The 15416-nt window shown below is 52.0% G+C and overlaps 2 protein-coding genes, 1 long non-coding RNA gene and 1 gene segment (V, D, J or C); all 4 read left to right on the top strand.

The window, feature by feature from the left end:
• LOC122470393 overlaps window positions 1–8919 on the top strand; it is a 644196-nt gene extending 635277 nt beyond the window's left edge. Inside the window, 2 exon segments of the V gene segment in view lie at window positions 2103–2137; window positions 8434–8919. Coding sequence covers window positions 2103–2137; window positions 8434–8753 — 355 coding nt within the window.
• Window positions 1–15416, top strand: part of LOC122470399 (immunoglobulin lambda-1 light chain-like) — a 214345-nt gene that overhangs the window by 186237 nt on the left and 12692 nt on the right. The gene's annotated exons all lie outside the window — the stretch shown is intronic.
• LOC122470398 (immunoglobulin lambda-1 light chain-like) overlaps window positions 1–15416 on the top strand; it is a 336020-nt gene that overhangs the window by 312547 nt on the left and 8057 nt on the right. The window lies entirely within an intron of this gene.
• On the top strand, window positions 13125–13901 carry LOC122470948. Its single transcript, XR_006294035.1, has 2 exons — window positions 13125–13255; window positions 13712–13901. It is a non-coding gene; the product is annotated as an uncharacterized LOC122470948 (long non-coding RNA).

The following is a 15416-nucleotide window of genomic DNA, read 5'->3' as shown; positions in this document are numbered from 1 at the left end:
GAAGGAAAGATCTCAGAAGAGTCTCAGGATGGGTGGTGATAGGAATCCACCTCAAAGGTTCCCAGCAAAGGTGGGGAGATGATTGAATAACACCTTAACCCACCCACCCACCCCAACATGGATTCACATGGACGCAGAGTGAGAACTGGGTGCCTGACTGAATGTTCAGGTACCTGTACCCACGTGAAGGCCGATGTCAAGTGAAGTGACCCCAAACGCGGAAGCTGGGCTTCTGACCTCCTGTCCCTCCCCCACCCCACAGGTCAGCCGAACTCCTCACCCTCAGTTACCCTCATCCCACCCTCCCTTGAGGAGCTCAGCGACAACAAGACTACCTAATGAATAACTTCTACCCCAGCTGCTTGACGGTGGCCTAGAAGGCAGACGGCACCCCTGTTACCAGGGCATGGAAACCACCAAGCCCTCCAAACAGGGCAACAACAAGTAAGGGCCAGCAGCTACATAAGCCTGTCACCTGACAAGTGGAAATCTCTCAGCAGCTTCACCTGCCAGGTCACGTACCAGGGGAGCACTATGGAGAAGAATGTGGTCCCTGCAGAGTGCTCTTAGGTCCCCAAGACCCTCACCAACCCAAAGGTGTGTGCAGCCATTGGATCTACAGGAAGGATTCCCCTTGCACCAGGATGACTCCAGCCCTTCTCCCTTCATTCAATCAATGCTCAATAAAATGTCCTTTATTCAATCAGAAATCACACTATCTGGTCATTTGTATTTAATATTTTGTGCCCTGAACTCAACCATCCTTGGAGTGAACACAGGTTCACTGGCTTTATGGGGAAGAGCCAGCAGAGCAGCCCCATATTTCTTTGTGGAACAGATTCCCACTCACCCAAATTTGCACACACAATATTCTGTACTCGCAACGGAAGCAGCAAGACCCAGAGTACCAAGGTCCACACCTGTGGATCTTGATAGACTTCTGTAGGCCATTTCCACCCCAACCATTTTCAGGATCATAGCCCTTGATTCCCATGGCCTCTTGGTTCGTTTCCAGTCTCCACTCCGGTCCTGGGACCTTATTCACTGGGACCAGCCCAACTCACTGGGATGTCTCCCTTCCTTGAAGGCCCCCACGCAAGGCCATGCCTTTTGTGGTTTCCTACACATTTGGAAACTTCCCATCATCACATCCTAGAGAATCTTTCCTTCCACAGGGGCCCTGTGCCCCTGCCTCCCTGGGAACATTGCACTGTTCCCTTCCCCAGACCTGCCCTGCTGCACTCATTACAGGAAACTCAGTCTCTAGACCCTGGTCAGTATCTCCCACACTCCCACTGGGGGCCTCTCCTTCCACATGTGTCACGGAGGACCCAGTTGTATTCAAGGCCCCTGGGAGACAGAGACACCTTGGAGTTATGCACAAAATACCACTAAAGTTAAAATGTCCATGCGTATTCATTGGGGCCATGAATCCATGTCAAGATCCCATTCTGAATTGTGTCATGGATCCATCTGTGCGCACAGTCATTTTCTGGAAAGTTGTGAATGGGCCTTGAGAACCAGGAAGACTCCACTGCTAGCTAGCAGAGCTAGCTCAGAAGGGCAGGTCTAGGCCCCTAGTCACACAGACAGAATAGACATGCACACACACCCAATAAACTTGCATGCACACACCAGGACACACACACACACGCCTGCTATTGTACACGTGGCCATGTTGGGCATGTGTCTAGGACATGTGGTGGCATCCAGAACCCTCCACGGGCCTCAGCTCTGGAGAAGGCACAGGCCCCATGATATCTATGTTGGAAACTGTGCTGTCCGATCTCCCAGGTAGCATTCCCCAAGCAAGCTGAGCCATACACAGAGCTCCTGCCAGGAGCTACCTGAGTTATGATATGTCACTCAGGCATTCCCTCCTACCCCACCATGGTGGGGGCTGGGGGGAAGCTCACCCCATGAGGAAGGGAAGGTGCATTGGGAAGGGGGTGCCCTGTCTCAAGCTCCCATGGGCCAGCCCAACCCCCACAAAGAGGAGGCTGGACTCTGAGCCTCCCAAGCAGCTGCAGGTGGGCCTGGGGAAGGGGGAAGGGTGCCAGGGCTGACAGAGGGTTTGTGTTCAAAGCTGTATCACTGTGTTATGTTTTCGGCGGAGGGACCAGGGTGACCGTCCTCGGTGAGTCTCCCCCTTTCTCTCTCTTTGGCAACCAGAGTGAAAACTGGGGGAATTTTTCTCTTCTTTCTGTGATGACTGTGCTTGGGGTCTGAAACTCTCTAAGGTCTGGGACCTTCACAGTTTGGGGCTGTCCCTCACCACTTTAGTTTGTTCTCTCTTGTCAAACTCCTGCTCGGGGAAGCTCAGGTCAGTCCCAAGGACCCCTTCCTGTTCCCCCTCACTGTGACCCAGAGCACTCTCAGGGGGCTTCTCCTCTGGACTCTGACACAATCAGCTTCCTTGGGGTCTGTCATCCCCCAGATGTGGGGAAATGAGGGACTGAAGGAACACAGGACTGGGGAACCTGGGCTGGGGCACAAGGGCCATAGGACCAGTAAAGGATGCTTGCATAGCTCATCTGCCCAAGTGTGTATCAATCACACTTGGGTTCTATGCTCTCCGGGTTCTAGGTGGGAGCTACTGAGAGGTTTTGGGAGGAACTCTTGGTTGGCCGTGGAATAAAAGGGAACCCAAGGCAAGGGAAACGAGAACAGAAGGAGGATTTCCTGGGACAAGGTGGCCTCAGAGTGCTGGGTCCCTCATCCTTCTCCAGGATACACAGGACCTCCTCACACAGGACAGGGCTCAGGACACTCAGGCCCCAAAGCTTGTCCCACCCATATTAATGTTGGAGGAGAGACCCCTGAGCAGATACTGGGGCTGGTGACTCCTCAGGGACGGGAGACAAGGATGGCTGCCAATGATAGGCACACTGTGATGCTAGCACAGCAGACGCCCCAAGATAACTTCACGTGCAAAGTGACCCCTCAGAGAAGCCCCAGCTCCAGCCTCAGAAGAGCAGATTCACCTCTTCCAGGAAGCCTCCACCTGCTAGACTAGATTCCGGCCCAAGGGCAGACACTCTCTCCCCCTCAGGCAACCTTAGAGGGGCTTTGTCAGGAGGTGGGCAGGGGCTGCAATGAGGGATCAGTGGGAATGTGGCCAAGAAACACCCTCCCGGAAGGGGATGAGAGCTTAACACCAGGACAGACAGATACCTGCATGAGCACCCCTTGGAGATGGACCTGGCAGGACATGCCACAGGACAGACAGGTTCCACAGGGAAAGATTAGGTGTCAAGCACGATAAAAGTCAGTAACACGGGAGCCTAGAGGCAATTAGGAAAGTGATGAGTACAGTTGAAACTGAAGAGGGACGAGAGCCACAGTTGGGCTCAGATCTCCCAACAGATGGACACTCAGTTTCTCTCCAACAGAAGGTGAGTGACCTTACCCACCGCTGACCAGACCACAGGGAGCAAGAGGCAACTGAGGACCAAGCTTTAGATATGACAGAGCTGTATCCCACTTCAGGACAGAGATAGGAGCTGACTGAATAAGCATGTGAACTCTGACTTGTTACCTCTCCCTTGCCCCACAGGTCAGCCCAAGTCCGCACCCTCAGTTACCCTCTTTCCACCCTCCAATGAGGAGCTCATCGCCAACAAGGCCACCCTGGTGTGCCTCATCAGTGACTTCTACCCCAGTGGTTTGACGGTGGCCTGGAAGGCAGACGGCACCCCCGTCACCCAGGGCGTGGAGACCACCAAGCCCTCCAAACAGAGCAACAACAAGTACGCGGCCAGCAGCTACCTGAGCCTGTCACCGAACCAGTGGAAATCTCGTGGCAGATTCACCTGCCAGGTCACACACGAGGGGACCAGCGTGGAGAAGAGTGTGGTCCCTGCAGAGTGCTCTTAGGTTCCCAAGGCTTCCGGGATGGGGGCCTTCCTCACCAGACACCCCTTCCCCAGCCCACTGTGTAGCCCTGTGAACCAACCCCTGGATCAGCTCAGACCAGGCAGGTCACACGCCCTCCCTATTTCTACTTGTGCTCAATAAAGACCTTAGCACATATCACTGACATATCTGGTGTGCATTCACTGTTCCACGTAACTCTGGGTAAGCCTCAGTAATTAGGGATAGACTTGTCAAGTGAGAACCTATTTACCCACTTTCCCTGTGTGCTTGTCAGCCATGGCCTGAAGAACAAATGGTCCCAACTCAACGGTTGCAGTCCTTGTCCCCATGGAAATGGAGATGGGCCCAGTGAGACAGACTGGGGTCCCAGTGGGGATCAGGCAGAAACAAGGAGGGTCCTGGGGACAATGGGTCTATTCAGATTTGTGTGTGGTCAGTGAGGCTTAGCGTCACCCTCGCACTGCCTGAGACCTCAGTCATGAAAGTCTGGGGACCTGACACATTAGTTATGGTGGCATTACAGATGGAGCAGGTGATGTCAGACTTCATAACATTTGGGGCAGGTGGGTCACGGGAGAACAGGGTGAATAGGAAAGGGCACCATCTCAGCCACACAAAGGGCTGCCAGTGATTGTATGAAAGACAGAGACATTTCAAACTCAGGAGTAGAGTTAAGGGAGGTCAGACCAGCCAGAGGCCCATGGCAAGGCCAAGCTTCCCAGACGTTGCAGTGACCCCAGACACCAGGCCTGAGGACTCTTCCAGCCTCCAACACTATGGCCGTGTACAGAGTGCACCTGTAGCTTTGTTCTTGGACAAACACACTGCAGGGCCTGAGGCACTCATGTCAGCCTCTCAGAGGTGCAGGCCACACTCACTCTGCCAGTCCTCCAGTCCTAGGTTGGACAGATACCCTGTCTGAGCCTTCAGCTCATCAGGGTCCGGGAGCTGCCTTCACCAGACTTGTTGGGGAGCAGGAATGCCCAGGAACAGAGCCTCCAAGGACAGCGCGCTCTGGGGCAAGAGTGGGTCAGAGGACAGGAGCCCCCAGGAGTTTCTAAGCAGTGAACAGTCCCCAAATCTACCTATGAGATGATAGAAACTTTGGGATCAGCATCTACATGAACCTATTCCACAGTTGGGAAAGCTAAGACCCCAAGGAACAAAGGGGGGGGCCACTCAGGCTTCCCTCATTCCAATGGTCCTGCTGGGGAGAATGACATCCTCCCCCATTTAACCTACCCAGAACCACTGCCACCCCTAGACAAACTCTTCCATTCGTTGTTTTAAGTGTTCATTATGAACTACACAAACTGAAGAGACAGAGGCAAGGGAGAAACCCCGTAAACTCAGTGTGGGATCTGATCATAACACACACACAACCACACACACAGGAAAGATCAGGAGGAGCTGGGGTAGAAGGTGTTGCATAGGGAGCCAGAATGGGACATGAACAAACACAGCTCCATCTCTGTCGTCCCTACCAGAGTCAGCCAGTAGCAATAGAAGGCCCCGGGGATTCTTATCTAGGCTGGAGCAAGACAAGCAACCTCATGAGCTGTTGGCAAGGTGTTTACACACTAATCGAGAGCAGACCAAGGAAGACGGCCAGAGTTCTGGCTCAGTATGCCAATTTGTCACAGAAAGAAGGATGCCAGACCTGTGTGAGCTCTGCAGGTGACGTCCCCAGGCCATGATTCAGGTGAGGCACTGGTTGTCAGTGTCCCTCCTCAGAACGTGAAGGTGTAAGGCAGAGGTACAGTATGTGTCTTGCTTCATGGGGACCAGCCAGTACTAGTGGTGCTCCTGTATGTGGGGCATTTGTGATTCTCAGTCAGTTCAAGGGTCAGACACACACCTCAACACTTCAGCTCAGGGCAAAGTTGTAGGACGTAGTGACTGTAGCCCACACACCGGGGGCCACCAGGTCTATCCAGCTTACATTCAGCCCACAAACCCCTACAGCGTGACAGCTGCCCTCATGGCACTCAGGACAGGGACTAAGCAGTAACCATCCACTGTACCATCGGAAGAACAAACCAAAGGCAGGAATTCAGGAGCTCAGGACCCTACAGAAGGATCTAAGTGCTGAGGGAACAAGAGTCTCCTCCCAACACTTCCCATTCCTGACTCCAATCCTCCATGGTTTCCTGTGCTGAGGATGTGATGGCATATGCAGGACCATCCCCACGAGTCCCAACCCTGCAAAGCACTCCCAGCTCCATCACCTCTGTGCTGAAGTAGCCTGCTCACCCCTTCCACAATGACATCCTGACACAGACTGAGAGAACACAGCGCCTTCCTAAGGACGGCAATAGCTGGCAATTCCAATGCCATATCTAGAGGGGTCTCTCCAACCCCTCCCCATAACTGAAGATGGAGAGAATCTGAACCCTCCATGGAACTGAAATTCCAAGTCCCCAGGGGGCACCCCGTCACCCACCCATCTGCCTGACCAACAACCGTGACAAGGAGGCAGGGCTTTGGGTCTCCCGTGCAGCTGCAGGTGGGCCTGGGTCAGCAGTGGAGGGGCTGACAGAGGGTTTGTGTTCAAGGCTGTATCACAGTGTCCTAATTTTGGCACAGGGACCCGTCTGACCGTCCTCGGTGAGTCTCCCCTTTTCCCTCCTCTTTTGGATGCAGTGTATAATTTCAGGCTATTTTTCTCTGCTTTCTATTGTGACCTGGGCTTAGGCTGAAGGTCTGTGGGGTCTGTAAATTTTGCCTCTTTTGTCGACCCCTCATCGCCTCCACTGGTCCCATCTTGTCGATGTGTGGTCAGGGCTATAGGGGACCATCCCCATTAACCATTTCTGATCTAGACCTGAACTCATGCCTCACTGTGGCTCCAGCTTTCTCCTTCTCCTCTGGACTCAGGGATGGTGGGCTCCCCACTCAGAGTTTCTGGGCTCAAAGAGCCTGAGGAGAATGAGGAGTAAAGGGCAAGTGAATGGGTGTTCATGCTGCCAGAGGGACCGTGGGGTGTGGGAAGTATTCTGGGGACGGCTCAGGCACTGGTTCCATCCTCGGGAGGTCCCAGGCAGAGGAGTGCCTGAAGCACAGTGAGGAGAGCCTTGGTCTGAAAACTTGGACATAGAAGAGGAAGGGGGACAAGGGGGTCAAGGAGGAAGGGATGACATCAGAGCAGAAAGGGGCCCTGGGTGCTGGGAACTTCTACCTCGACAGGGACACTCAGGACACTAGCAATAGGACAGATGTCAGGAGACTCAGGCAACAAAGGTAAATACCTTCACCACCACAGGAAAGTCTCCTGAGCAGATAGATATGTGGGGTCAGGATCTCGAGATACGGACAGGTGACAGGGATAGGGCTTGCCAGGCACTCAGCAATCTGAAGACAGACAGACCCCCAGTAAACTTCACAGAACAGGGAGACCCTTCAAAATAGACATAGCTCATCATTAAAGCTGGGTTCTAAGAGTCTGAGGAGAAGAGAGGGGTGAAGGCAAGGAAGTGGGGCACTCGGGCTGCAAGCAGGGCTGTGGGGTGTGGGAAGGATTCTGGGGACGGCTCAGGCATAGCATTCTGTCTTCAGCTCGTCCCCGCTGGAGGGCTGCCTGAAGCACAGCGAGCAGAGCATTGGTCTGGGGACTTGGAGACATGGAGGTGGAAATGGGACAAGGGGGTCTGGGGGAGGGAGGTCGTCAGAAGAGAATGGCCCCAGGGTTCAGGGACCTTTCACCTCTAGAGGAACAGTAAGGACACCAAGATCAGGACAAGTCTCAGGAAAGTGTCCTGTCAGGACACTCAGCCAGCAGGGGTACATCCCTTCACAGCATGCCACAGCAAGAGAGCTCTGTGAGCAGATACATGGGGTCAGAGTCCCCTGATAGGGAGAGGTGACAGGGGCAGTGACTGCCAGGTTTCCAGAAACAGTAAGTGTTTAGACAGACCCACCAGAAAACCTCACAGAATAGGGAGACCCTTCAGAAAGACATGGCCTGACCTCAAAACTGAAAATTCACCTCACCTGAAAACTCTCCGTCTACAAGACTCCCTGGAATCCAGCTTTAAGAACTCCTACTTCTTACCCACTCAGAATCGCCAGCGGGGGGTCCCTATTGGGAGGTGGGCAAGGCTGCAATGATGGTGTGAGGGGCTCTGGGGGCAGGAAACCTACTTTTCAAATGGGAACACAGCCCTGCAACCAGGAAGACTGGCTATTGCGGAACGAGGTAAGCAACCTGTGGGATAATGGCAGTGGCACAAACATCTAGGACACAGATTTACAAGGGAACGCTGGTCTCACAACCAGTGCTACCAAGCCCCAGTGGAGGACTCTGTGGATGGGAGGACATGTGACCTGGAGAGTGTCTGAGTCCATGAGGGACCCAGACATTGGGTCAGATTCTGGCAGTCAGATTCATTTCAAAAGAAGGTGAGTGACTCTACCCATGGCTGACCTGAACTCAGCCAGCTGGGGCCACATGAGCCCCAAGCCATGGATATGACAGAGCTGTTCCTCTTATCAGGACTGAGGTACGAGCTTCAGCCATGGACACCTGATCTCTGACTTACGCTCCTCCTCACCCCACAGGTCAGCCTAAGTCGGCCCCCTCAGTCACGCTCTTCCCGCCCTCCAATGAGGAGCTCATCGCCAACAAGGCCACCCTGGTGTGCCTCATCAGTGACTTCTACCCCAGCGGTATGACGGTAGCCTGGAAGGCAGATGGCACCCCTGTCACCCAGGGCGTGGAAACCACCAAGCCCTCCAAACAGAGCAACAACAAGTACGCGGCCAGCAGCTACCTGAGCCTGTCACCGAACCAGTGGAAATCTCGTGGCAGATTCACCTGCCAGGTCACGCACGAGGGGAGCACTGTGGAGAAGAGTGTGGTCCCCACAGAGTGTTCTTAGGTCCCCGAGACTGTCAGGGATGGAGGCCTTCCTCACCCAAATACACCTTCCCCAGCTCACCATGTACCCCTGAGAGCCAATTCCTGGATCAGCTCAGACCAGGAAGGTCACACACCCTCCCGGTTTCTATTTGTGCTCAATAAAGAACTTATCGTTTATCATTCAACATTTCTGATGTGAATTCTCTGTCTGTTTATGTCTGAGTTAACCGGCTTAGTAATTAAGAGAAGGGACAGTAATGGTATGAGATTCTATCTAACCGCCATCCACCCAACTAACCCTAAAAGGACCCCATTGATGATGTATCCCCCTGGGTGTGACCCAGGGTAGAAAATAGTCCTGCCATACCAGCCCCCCAGGATGCAGTCTTTGCCACCTGGAAAGGGAGAAAAACTGAGTGAGAAGGACTAGGGGTCCCCGTAGGGTGTCAGGGAGGAACAAGGAGGGTCCCAGGAGCCAGCAGTGGGCAGTAGCAACAATAAGGAGGAACGAGGTCCTTGAGCAGAAACAGTGGTCTTTAGGAACAGAGGTGAACTTCCTGGTTCCATACAGGGTGACCCAGAGGGGAGAGTGACTACCAAATGAGGGGTCCATGGTTGGCACCTTAGCAGGGAGCCATGGAAAGCTTTGAACAATACATTAGAAGTACATTTTTCAAACTCACAATTCATGTTAGGTGAGTAAAGATGCTAAGAAGGCCTACGGGGAAATAGTTTCACATCTTGTAGCCTATCCCTTCCCGAACCTACTTGACTCTCCCAACCAACTCAGGAAGCCCTGGAACACTCTTCAAGACAGTAGTGTTCACCCACACTAGTATCTGAAACTTGAGGTCAAGATAAGGCACAAGGACAACCAGTCTATGTTCTGGTGGGCCTGGGTCAAGGTCAGGCTCAAAGAGACCCTAACAGGGGGCTGGGACCTCAATCATGAAGAGTCTCATCATCTCAACTGAGATCAAGGAGAGTTACTTTATGGTTAGGTTAAAGATGAAGTCGATGATACGACCCTGTATGTGGTAGGGACATGGAGAACTGAGTAAATGACAAAAGACACAATCCTGGGCACATAATGGGTATCCAATGATTTTCCAAAAGAGAGGGAGAAAATTCGAATTCAGGAGTATAGTTCAGCTGGTGCAGACCAGCTCAAGCAGAGTGAGTGTGGCCTAAGGGCTACAGCAAAATCAGGGACCTTCCCCAGGTATTCAGGGCCTGCAGATCCCCCTAGGCTCAAGCATCCTTCACTCATTATGGCTCAATCCCGAGGGCACCCATGACCAGGTATCAGGGACACACTCACGCCCAGGTCACTGAAGCAGGCAAGGTCAGTCTCAAAGAGAAGCAGGCACAACCAGCCCCCTGTCTATGTGTCCAGGTATTCAGAGTCAAGGAGTTGCCTTCACCAAACCTGCAAGGGAGACAGGTCAGCCTAGGGACAGAACCTACAAAGCCCAGAAGTTCTGAGATCATAATGGGGCAGACATGGGACTCCTTAGAGTTTTATCCCAGCCACTCCTGCCCTTGAGAAACCTAAGAGGAAGAAGGAAAATTAGGGATGGTAGTATCCCACAGCACCTGCTGGCCACATGTCATGGATCCGAATGCTAAGGCCTAAATGAGGGAGAAGGCCACCCAGGTCTACCTCATGTCCATGACCCTTCTGTAGAATGCCAAAATCACCCCACATCAGATACTGCCCCACACTAATCATCTCTTCTTATAAGTTTCTTCCAAATGTGCATTAAGGAAAAATGAAAACACCAAAATAGGGAGACAGAGGAGTAAGAATAACTCCATGTTCCCAGCAGCCAGGTCCCAATCTATCAATTCCCTGATGATGTTAACACAACAACAAAATAATTGCTCTCTTATGCAATATCTGGAAACAAATTCCAGATATCATATCTTTTTCTCAATAACGATTTCATCTGTGTACCAGAAGATAAAGGCCTAAACAGAAACTAAAGTAGCATGATCAAACCCATGTAGAAACTGTGAGTAAATCCTTAACAACCAAAATACTTATCATTGAAGACCTCAAAGTTTCACAAGTGAATTCATGGAATTACACTGCTGATGTTGTTGTTATTTGGGGGTATTTCCTTTTCTCTTTCTGAGTATTGAAAATTATTTGACACTGTAGTTGCGGGGGTCGGGTGTCTTCAGGACTGTTGGGTCTGTAAGAATCCCCCATCACTCTACTTTTCCTTGCAAGGAAGGGACTAAGGGGCTGAGCGGCTGGTGCTGGGACTCTCCCATGGTGGGGATGCAGCCACAACCTCCCAGAGTTGTATCTGAGCCATCCACTCTGCTTCCTCATCCTGCAAAGGGCTTCTGGCATCAGACCCTTCAGGAGGTCCAGTTTGTACAACGTCAGAATCACCTCCCTGGACAGTTGGCTACTTTGCATCAAAGGACCCACATCAAGTGGACCTTTTTAGGTAGGACTAGCTGCGTTGATGTTCAATGACTCCGTCCATGAGATGGACAGGGTGCATCATGGCAATATTTCATTTCTGTCCTCCTTCTCCTGGGAGGGCTGCCACGTACCCAGGTGGGGAGTACCTTTCATGTGCAGGGAAAAGAAGAAATGTGCACTGTTCCCTGCTCTTCCCTACTTCACAGGATGATGACCGGCTCTCTCCACCCTCCCCTGCTGACTCATTTCTATTTGGTGACCTGGTACATGCTGGGATTGACCAGATAGGCTGGTGGAATGCATTGGGTTGTCCACTATACACATGGAAATGTAGCTGTATCTATGGACATTAGTCCAGTCGGAGCCTCTTCAGGTGGCTCCTGGGTACACTCACAAGACCCCAGGTGATCTCTATAGCTCCTGCTATCTGATGGACAACATATTCTATTTCACTTGTGCCTACCCGCCCCAGGCCTGAAAGTGGTCACTGATACCAGTTCCGTTATGTGGCAGACAGCATTTAAGCCCCTTGAATGAAGCAGAGCAACAGTCACAGCAGATCCTTTCCAATATGGGACTAGATGAGGGTTTGGCTTGGGCTGTTCCCAAGGTCACCTGGAAACAGGCTGGCATATCCCACAGGACCAGGATAGACTTCACATGGGACAGTCCCAAACAAGGACATCCCCTTGGAAAATAAGGCTGAGCTCTATGAAGTGATGGTTGGGGGCATAGGAAGTTTCCAGTGGCCTATACACACAGGCCCACCTGCTGTTCCCTGCAGAGCAAGGTGTGGGAGGGAAGATCTACCCTCTGCCCTCACCTCATGGTCTCTCCAAGGAATTAGGATTGTTTGAACAAACACAGAAGGGATTTCCTCTTCATTCTATAAATCCTTACTCATGGTGACACAGAGGCCCTCCACAACTCATTCAAATCCCAGGAGACACAGGTAGAAACAGCAGATGAGATACCAACTTCTTCTAGAAGAATTGACTCCAACCATCCTCTGGCTGCACACTTGGGGACCTTAAACCTGTTATCTGCTAGTGGTGGAAGACTTTTTCTCCCACTGAGCAGACACCAGCATGGAGCAGTGCCCCCCTTCCTCCATCACAGCTGCAGGCGGAGGTATAGGGGTTTGGGGACGGATTCCACGTGGTGGTTTTAGTATTACGCTGTATCCCAGTGTTTTGTTTATGGCAGAGGGACCTGGCTGACGGTCCTAGGTGAATCTCACATTCTCCCTCCTTCCCTGCTCCCCCACATATTTGGGAAATTTTCTGCTATTTTTTTTCTTTCTGTGTCTTTTCTCAACTTGGTCACTCGTTCATCTGGGACCCCAGTCCCTGGGACCCTGATCTCCTTCCCTCCCTCTACAGAATGTACTGCTTGCTTCTTTGGTCATCACAGCCCCTCCCCTACCACCTGAGAGGCAGAGGATGGTCGGGATGAGCTAAAAACTCATCTGTGTGTCCGCCAGGTCATCCAGGGTCCCACATATGCTCTTTTCTGTCCACCCTTGTAAGACCTCCTATTGGACAACCTTTGTCTCTGGGAGTCACTAAGTGTCCTCACATAAAAGGGAAGAGATAACAGGGAGCATTGAGGAGATGACCATGTGGAGTATTTACTGGGCCATGAACCCTCAGAGCCAAGGCTGAGGACACAAACGACAAGGTTCAGGGCAGAGCCTGGGGATCAGGGTCCGGAGTCAGCAGTGGTGCAGGTAGAGCTCCCCCCAGGCCTTATGGAGTGGCCATTAGAGTTGGCCTGGGGACTCAGACAAACTTTCCAGAGGCAGGATGGAGCTTGTAGGAGTAGATGCCAGAGAAAGAGTCATGGAATGAGAAGATGTGAGACATGAGTGGACTCTTGAGTCCCTGCAGGACACACATCTGCAACAAACACAGGAGAATCTATGGCATGAAAGCTCTAGTGAAATGACTGATTGCAGGACACAGGGACTGGGGCTGCAGAAAGGCTATGGATTGAGAGTGATGCAAGGCCACGCAGACACACTCTGTATGATCAGCAAGGATCCTACCCCATCAGGGACAGCCCAGGAGAGACACATCTGGGTAAAAACAGACCCCTTAGGGCAAAGACCTCACACAAGACTCAAGATAGAATGGTCCACAGGATGAGCCAATAGGAGGTCAGAGAGCTCACATAATAGCACTGGCCACAGAGGACAAAAGTAGAGCTGAGACAGACACTGTCAAAAGTCAGAGGAGGCAGGAGCAGGACAGTGAGAGTTAGATGTCTGGGTGGAAGGAAAGATCTCAGAAGAGTCTCAGGATGGGTGGTGATAGGAATCCACCTCAAAGGTTCCCAGAAAAAGTGGGGAGATGATTGAATAACACCTTAAACCACCCCACCACCCCACAACATGGATTCACATGGACACAGAAGGGGAACTGGAGGCCTGACTGAATGTTCAGGTAACTGTACCCACATGAAGGCCGATGTCAAGTGAAGTGACCCCAAACATGGAAGCTGAGCTTCTGACCTCCTGTCCCTCCCCCACCCCACAGGTCAGCCCAAGTCCTCGCCCTCAGTTACCCTCAGCCCACCCTCCCCTGAGGAGCTCAGCAATAACAAGGCCACCCTGGTGTGCCTCATCAGTGACTTCTACCCCAGCTGCTTGACGGTGGCCTGGAAGGCAGACGGCACCCCCGTCACACAGGGCGTGGAGACCACCAATCCCTCCAAACAGAACAACAAGTATGCAGCAAGCAGCTACCTGAGGTTGTGGTTGACAAGTAAAAATCTCACAGCAGATTCACCTGCCAGTTCACGCACGAGGGGAGCACCATGGAGAAGAATGTGGTCCCTGAGGAGTGCTCTCAGGTCAAGACATCCCCTACCCATTCAAAGGGCTGAGAGCCACAGGACCTCCAGGAAGGATTCCCCTTGCACCAGAATCATCCCAGCCCTCCTCCCAGCACCCAATCATGCTCAATAAAATGTTCTTTATTCAATCAGAATTCAGGCTGTCTGGTAATTTGGGCTTAACATTTTAGTCCAGAACTCAACCATCTTTGGGGGAAAACAGGATTCTTTTGGCCTTGGGAAAAGAGCCCAGTGAAAGCTTCCTCATGTTTCATGAGGGGTTATTTTGCTCTCAGCCAGAATTGTCACACAATACTCCTGAACAGGAGATCAAAACAACAGAAATTAAAGAGACCATCCGCCACAATGTCTCTAGCTTTCCTTCTTGTGTAAACCATACCCACTGCCAGTCATAGCTTCCCTCACTGATACCAGATCCCCTGGATTTCTTGGATAATTCCTCAGTTTCTCCCTGGACCTGGCACCTCACCACCTACAAGAAGCCCTCCTCTGAATATTCCCACTCTCCTCTTCCTATAGACCCCCACTCAGTGCCAGCTTTTCCCTGGTTTCCTACCCCATGTGGACATTCCCAATTGTCACAACCTAGAGCCTCCTCCCTCTCTCATGAGAACACCTGCTCCTACCTCCCCAGGAACACTGACTGTCCTCCGCCCACAGACTCCCTGTCACACTCACTATAGGAGCCCCTGCCTGGGCACTGGTCACTCACACCCACACTCCCACTGCTGGCATCTCACCCCACCAGTGTCTCTTAGTTCACACTACATCCAAGTTCTCTGGGAAACAGACTCCAGCTTTGCTTTCTGGGACCCCTCCGAGACCAGGCCAACCCATGAGCCCATCATTTGTCTTTCGTTAACCTGCCTAGGGTGTCTGTTATAAATCAAGACTCAGATTCTGGAAATGTGCTGTTGACAGGTTTCTCAACTGACTCATCTACTTAGGAGTTCAGTGTAGTATCTGATCATAACACACACACAAGCACACACACAGGTCCCAACAAACAGAAACATACATGCACACTCATGATGATCACAGAGACACTGGTCCATTTACAACACTGCCATGGTGGGCATCTCTATGGAAAGATCAGGAGGAGCTGGGGTAGAAGGTGCTGCACAGGGAGCCAGGATATGACATGAACAGAGACAATTCCATCTCTGTCATCCCTACCAGAGCCAGCCACTAGCAATAGAAGGCTCCAGGGATTCTATTAGTGCTGGAGTGAGACAAGAAACCTCATGAGAAGCTGGAAGGGTGTTTACGCACTCATCGAGAGCAGATCAAGGAAGCCAGTCAGAGTTCTAGCTCAGTGCGCCAATGTGACAAAGAAAGAAGGATGCCAGACCTGTGTGTCCCCTATTGTGAGCTCTGCAGGTGACA

Source organism: Prionailurus bengalensis, chromosome D3 (assembly GCF_016509475.1).
Source record: "Prionailurus bengalensis isolate Pbe53 chromosome D3, Fcat_Pben_1.1_paternal_pri, whole genome shotgun sequence".
Taxonomy (NCBI): domain Eukaryota; kingdom Metazoa; phylum Chordata; class Mammalia; order Carnivora; family Felidae; genus Prionailurus; species Prionailurus bengalensis.
This window is presented reverse-complemented; position numbering and strand designations above follow the sequence as displayed.